A 7169-nucleotide genomic window follows, 5' to 3' on the forward strand; every position below is an offset into this window, starting at 1 on the left:
GTCCAAGAAAGTAAAAGCCATCAGGACTGTATCCTCTCGTGCGCGTACCATTTGAAAAAATCAGCGATCGTCCACATACCATACAATGAGCAAAATTTTCCACTAGCTTCCAGGAGTTCGGAAATGCGTTTTACGTCCAAAACAATCATATCTCGTTATAATTAAGCGCGAGTCACCCGTATCTACACCCAGCAGGACATTTTGCCATCTGGTATTTAATTCCCTCTATTTCCAGTCAAATTTCGGACGACATTGTTGATCAGAGAACCAAGTGAGGCTACCATTATCGCCTAGCTTAATCCGCATGATTTGGCGACCTACAGAATCGCACTCGGTCGGAAATTGCACAGTCAGATTGTCTGTTGGATTAAGTGAGCGAGCATTCAGCTCACAAGTTCATTGATTGTGGCGCAATAAACAAGTGATCAAAAAGACAAACATGGATGTCGAAATATTTGTGAAACAAGGTATACGATGGTTTGTGTGGCATCATATTCACCCAATTCAGTTCACAGATATGCTCTACATCTCGGTTTTGGGACTCATTTCGTACGATTCTTTGAATCAGCCAAGAATATTGCTTCAATGCTCACTTAGTCAATTAATCAGTCAAGTCCATCGTTCAGCTGTGTTAACATATTGGTGACAGCATGACATCAGTGTTCAACACCGATGCTTCACTGTCGTACAACCATGGTTTGTGAATGTCATGGTTGTATGAGGGCTGGGATACTGTCAGGGCGCCCAAACCCAGACAGGAAGACGATTACGGTCCTCAACTCAAGCCTTTGGCTCAAAAGCCTAATCGCAAGGCGGCGGGGCTAGGCGGGAAATGCAAATGCACTGCCATTTTTACGGAACGAGTCGCCACATGTTCCAACGCTAAGCTTGGAGGGACAGGAGACTGTTCGTCAGACCTCTAACCATTGACCAACCTGGTATGAGGGACCCTGTGAGTGTCACGGGGACACCCCACAGTATAGCTCACTGGATCACTGAGGTGCACAAACCGTCACATCACGGTAAGGTCCAGTCTCTTCGTGACAGTGACATATTGGTGAATATCTGCCTTGACACGAACTGAGATACTGGTCAATGTCAGACGTAAATGATCGAAACGTCTTGGCAGGATTAAAACCACGAGTCTCATTATCAGTTGCCACCGCCTTATCGAGAGGCTAATTCGAAAATCGTGGCTTAGAATGTTATATTTGATTTCAGGGCGTGTTTATCAGCTGTTTTCCATGGTGGGGCTCCCTGGTTAATTGACTGTGGCAGGGTGTAGTATCCACGGGTTTAGAGTGCATCTTGTTCGATGTGAGAAGACTTCAGGCAGCTTCCAAGCGACCTGTCAAGTGGGGTAACTAGCTAGATGTTGGTTGAAACACTCAAAGGAATATGTAAACCTCATTCGTCTGCGCCCAGTGTATAAGCCGACTTTGTGCATATTGTGCTGAATGGTGATCAGCCTGTTAGAGAATACGCAGCTTCCACTTGTAAGCCTTATTCCGGGTCTGGAAATTACACTTCAAGTGTCTCACCGATAATTCAGAGGACCTCTTTATCGCAGTGTTATGTGAAAGACAAGGGTTCGAGGCTGTTCCGGTAATGCACGACACTGGACAAACCATCCACTCCATCAGGCCATTTAATCACCTACAGTTCTGTTACATTATCAACAAGGCTATTCCGAATAGTTTCCGTTTCAATAGAATTCTCGGGTTTCAAGGAACTAGTACTGTTACGCTATTAAGACTCAAGCATTACGCTTATTAAGAAAGTATTATCCAAGTCCTGTTCAAACTACACTATCTTTTTCCCTTGCTGTTAAATTCCAGTCCTTGTTCCGGATTTCGAGATCGTTCCCGTTGAGTCGGGTCTGTTAGTGAAATGGTTCATAGACGATTATGAAACACAGTCTGTAATGTATTATCAAATTGAAATTCAAGATGGCCAATGGACCCGTACAATTCAGGCAACCGAGAACGTCTCGTCCGTCCTGATAGACAATTTGCAACCGTGCCGTTTCTACACAGTTTCGGTGACAACTGTGATCGTTTGGGATTTCCAGATGAAAATTGCCTGGAAATGTGGAACTCCACTACCAAAAAGTTAGTACTTATTTAGTTACAAAGTAGTCGTACTTCACTCTTAGCCGAATCATTCCATTATACCCAGAGATTAGAACCATTAGAAGGTCACGTTCGCTGTCGTCTGAGAAAATCTAAGCTGTGGGTAGCTAGCCCAGGGAAATACCCCCAGGTGTAGCCTAGTTATTTACTGAATTTTCTCCAATGAATAGTATCACAAAAAGCGTACTGGAAAGACGATTTTAACTCGGCAGTGACGATAGGATTCAGTTATTGTTGTCCATTAGAGTGAACCTGACCCCGTCGCTAGTTTCCTGTGACAGCTGAAAGGAGAATGAGCCATATAGTCTTTTGTGGTTTGAATTTATTAACTCCTTCTAAAAGAGAGATTTTCTCACTGTGGCAACTTATTTATGATGTGTTGAAGTGCGCATACTGTATTGTTAATGGTCGAGTGGGTTCTTATTATAAGACGAGAATGTTTACCAACTGTAGGATGGCTTATTTTTAAACCGAATAGCTTACAAGTTTCCTCAATATTTCAGAAAGTAGCTCTTACGGAGCTTCCGAAGCAAATGTAGGCGGCTGAGCCCAAGCGATTCACTGCAGGGCGCAGAAACCTCTAAATGGGAGTTCATCCGTGATGATTCAACTTGCCTTTCACAGTTGGTATGTTACATAGCTGGAGGTCATATAGGATGGACAACAGACAAGGTAGACTTTTAATCACTGTGCTTAGTTTTAGGCCCGTTTGAAGAAGCAATGCGGGTACATTAATGCAAGCTTGATTAGAGTGCGCTGAATCTATTCTCGGATTAGTTTGTCGTGGCGAACAAAGACGAAGAGCATCCTCAGGAGATGCCAATACGACTTTGGCTGGCTTGCATGTGCGACTATTTGACCGCTCATTATAAGATTTAGACTGGTTGAAGTATATAGAAGATGGTAGCTCTAAATTCATTGTCGTGTACAAATGATGGGCCACAAACGTCCCTCAGGAAAAAAGTAAAGTCCTGGAACCCTAGAATCTGGTGATATCTTACTAATTTGGTGCTTTTTTGCCCTTTTTCTGGAAATCCTTGTTTTCATTCATTACAGTTCCGAGTAAAGTTCGTGACCTGCTAGTGACCAGTTTGTCCTCCGGCACTGATCAAATTGTTTCCTGGCGACGACCTGCTGAAGTACCTCCGGAGTGTCATCTACACTATGGTCTCATCATTCGGCGTGCAGGTGGATATGAACGTCATCTGATGTTCGATACCCATGGCCATCATTTGATAAGAAACCTGGAGCCCCAAACCATCTATTACTTCAAGATCCAAGCGATCTATGGAGAACTGCGTGGTGAAATATCAGATATGGTTGAGCAGTCAACAACAGCAGGTAGTTTTTAAAATCACTTCACCGGTGCTGGTGAAATCGGCTCATAGTTACAACCGCTTTCAGCTATGGTTTTGTTTTAGGTGCATTTCAGCTGGACGAAGTCATAGGATTTCTAAAAATTATCTTTAATCAGCTCGTTCCAGAAGTTTAGAACTTTGGCCACATGCCGCTTGTGATGTTTACTCGAAAGGAACCTCAGCTCTCACCCACAATGTACGCTTTACTCATGTCAAGTACTCCAAGTACTTTGTTGTCTTTTCAGTGAGACAAGCAACGCGGCAACATATCTGGCATAGAGAAACTTTGTCTTGATCTATCATACCTTAATCTGACAAAAAATGGAGGGGTGTAAGAGTGCTGTATTGATGAGTACACATAAATCGAGCTAGCAATCACTGCAATGGATGTGGGCGTATGGAATGTTTAGAGCAAACATACATGCCACGAATTTCCGGCGGTATGTTTGCCGTCTAATATAATTATGGAATGCTCGCTTCAGAAAGTTAAGGACGGTCGCACTTTTCAAGTTCGCCTGAGTTGGAATATTTGCATTAGACCACGGAGATGGGTTTATTTTTCAATTTCAGAGAATATCGTCAATTTGATTAGTCCTAAAGATAGCAAAGTCCGCCAAAATACTGATCCTGAACACAATATAGACTGTATTCTCAAAGCTGCAATCTCGAATTCCCGCCATACAGGCAATTCAATAACAGTAATGAGGCAAGTAAAACAACAGGATTACACGACGAAGCTACTCAGAACTTGTGGGAAGCAGCACCTGAAGGCTATTGTTTTGGAGCACAACTACTTGGTTATCTGGAAGATCTGACACCATTTATGGGAAAAAGCATTGGGAGAAATACCTATGTTCCGTAAAGTTATGTTCCTCTCATCAAGACGACATATGCACTCCTCGTTTCCAATGGTGATGGTGATTGATGGTGAAACATATTGCTCAATCGAACAGGTGACACCGGCAACTATGATTACCAACAACCCCTCTAAACTGGACGGTAGTGCATTACTAATGAGGTGCGATAGCTCAGTGGTTAGAGCGCGAGTTTACTGACCGGATGGTCTGTGGTTCGAATCCAACCGTATATCGACTCACCTTGTTTAGGCACTACCCACCTCTCGTGCTTCCTTGGGGTAGTATGGCAGCTAGGTATCAAAAGGCAACTGACTTTTATTTTTATTTTTACCGAGGATAAACCATAGTTCATTGATGAAAAGGTTTTCCTTCCGCGGTCCAGGCACAATGATCATTTGATACTTTATAGTGTTCTGTTTACTCTTAGGCGATTCTTGTTCTAAGTTTCCATTTTTCATCTTCACCGTAATGTTTCACCACCTCGTGGGCGTTTATTCATACAGGTGAAGCTCCAGTTTCGCCATACGACCTGAGATTCATTCCACTCGAGCTCAGTGGGAATCTAACTTGGAGACTACCGGTAAAAGGGATGGAACGGATAGAAAAATATCATCTAGTTTTTGAAGGAGCAGCCTACGAAATTATGAACGAAGGCCAGACCAACTTTCTCGTGGAAGACCTCACCGAATGCAGTTGGTATTGTATGCAGCTGACAGCTGTTGCTTCAAATCACATGGAATCGAAAAAGGCATTGGTCTGCGGAACCCCTCTAACAACCCGTAAGTTAATTCGTACTCATAGTTACTTTGTATGTTCACATAATCATTTCTGATGTATAGTAGGTACATCAGACAAAAATTCACTCATGAAACATGCTGCAATAATTGCCTAAGCATGAAGTTTTCTATAACGACGAGAGTATTTATCGAAACCCAGCCAGAATGTGAATGCATTTTTTAGCTTGTACTTATGAATAAGATGTGCTGTGAGGCACACCTTCCAGCCTCAAGTTATTGCTTATCTTGACGCTCGATCTGGAAGAGGGTCAGAATAGCACTGTGCCACAAAAATCTACTTTCTAACTATTGCTTATCTGTGCACCAATTTTGATCTCAGCTACAATTACCAAGTGGACGGACAAGTCACTTCTTGAACTCCTATAGTTTCAAAACAAGAGCTATATTTCTCCTGGATATTCTCCTTTGTCTTGATGTTTTCTATGGCTTGAACTTCGCGCCACATCTGATATTGGCTTTCGGCTTACACGTACATTAGCTTTTGAACGCTCTCCCTACTTTTCTGTGATGCACGGTCGTAAACTTTTCAGTGGTTGAGTTGAGTAGCGCCAGCTTCACACGACGTAGACTGAATTTAGCCACAAACCGATGATCGCCAGTGTTTTCTGCCTTTTTTGGATCCGTTTTGCACCATTTGGCAAACACAAGGGGGTGAGGACACCAGGTACTACTTAACCATTCGAAACCTTTTTCCTACTAGAGTCTTAACTTGCAATTCTAAAGTGTTTTATTTTCGATTCCTGTAGGGAAGCCGCCTTGCGGAAAATTGATTCATTGCTTGTTGTCTTCAACTTTTTCCCGGGTTGGGTTTTTCTTTCTTCTGTTCCCTTTGTAGCTAAATTGATAATTACGAAAACCTGGCTTATCTGTGAGGTTTTTTTGGCTGGAGGTGTCTTATAAGTGTAAATAGATCTTTCGCTTTATATTGTAAAGTTGTTGGATTTGAGTGTGACCTAAAGTTTATCCTGAACGGTTACTAGCTAATCTTTCTTGTCAACCATCTGAAGTCTCAGAATTAGCTTGGTTTCGGTTACTCACTAAGTTACCCTTTGTACGCCTAAATGTACTCTCGCAAAACGTTGTTATTGAGCACCTGTTCTGGACCACCATTCCTGTGCTGCATTCGAGATGCCGACAGGTTGATTGTATGCAATGTTAGGACCCTTGGAAAGAATTATTTGCGAATACTACTGAGCGATTCTTATCAGTGAAATAATCACGAAGCAAATCCACAAGATATTGGCGTTGTCGTCGAAATTCCTATAATGAATTGGACTTTCCTAGCACATGATCTACAATGAAATAACGTTAGAGAGCGACATAATCAGATTCATGGTCCCGCGACCTCAACTAGTGTACACAATTGGCAACTTATCGCAACGTTTTCGGGTCTGCACAAATATGGTTTTAGTATACTGTTATTTCCAGTACTACTGCACCCTCAAGGACCACCTATTTTATTCCGTGCTACCGAGTATCACATATCCAGAGTTTTGTGGACTTCACTGAATCAGTAGTTCCTCTCAACCTCTTTACCTGACTGCCAAAAAACTGAATGTAGCATTTTGAACATATTTACAGGACAATATAACAGCGCCCGGGAATCTGAGGTCGGTCCCTCCGATTGGATATTTATTGACATAATTCATCACAGTAGGCTCCACCTGAGCTGTCCCCAGGTTTCGATAGGAAGGCGTCCTTGTTTTTTGTTGTGCGTCAGCCGCCCGATATTCAAAGACAGTCCATTACTGGCTGCCTCGTTTTTGAATTTCATCAGGAAGAAGTATACCCTGAATAGTAGGCAAGCCGTACTTAAATTTAAAAACGGTTTGCTATCAAGCAGCTTGATAGCTGATTTGCTTGATAAAATTTACGGAGCTAGAGATACGAAGAATTCACACATGCTAATGAAACAAAAATCGTCTCAAGGAATGGGGTACAGACAGGTTTCCATATTCCGCAGTTGTGACCTGAAAATGGACCAAAATGATCTTGAGGTTGCATATTCGTTACCTCTCGAATTCT

At 42.5% G+C, this 7169-nt stretch overlaps 1 protein-coding gene across 1 annotated transcript; it reads left to right on the forward strand.

Moving 5' to 3' along the window:
* Positions 1 to 940: 940 nt before the first annotated feature.
* T265_14896 (hypothetical protein) lies at positions 941 to 5125 on the forward strand (the record flags this gene model as incomplete). Its single annotated transcript, XM_009175725.1, has 4 exons — positions 941 to 1022; positions 1839 to 2111; positions 3189 to 3473; positions 4851 to 5125. Coding segments are annotated over 4 exons (915 nt in total), but the record flags the coding sequence as incomplete, so codon positions are not given.
* Positions 5126 to 7169: the final 2044 nt, after the last annotated feature.

Source organism: Opisthorchis viverrini (genome assembly GCF_000715545.1).
Source record: "Opisthorchis viverrini unplaced genomic scaffold opera_v5_288, whole genome shotgun sequence".
In the NCBI taxonomy this organism is placed as follows: Eukaryota; Metazoa; Platyhelminthes; class Trematoda; order Opisthorchiida; family Opisthorchiidae; genus Opisthorchis; species Opisthorchis viverrini.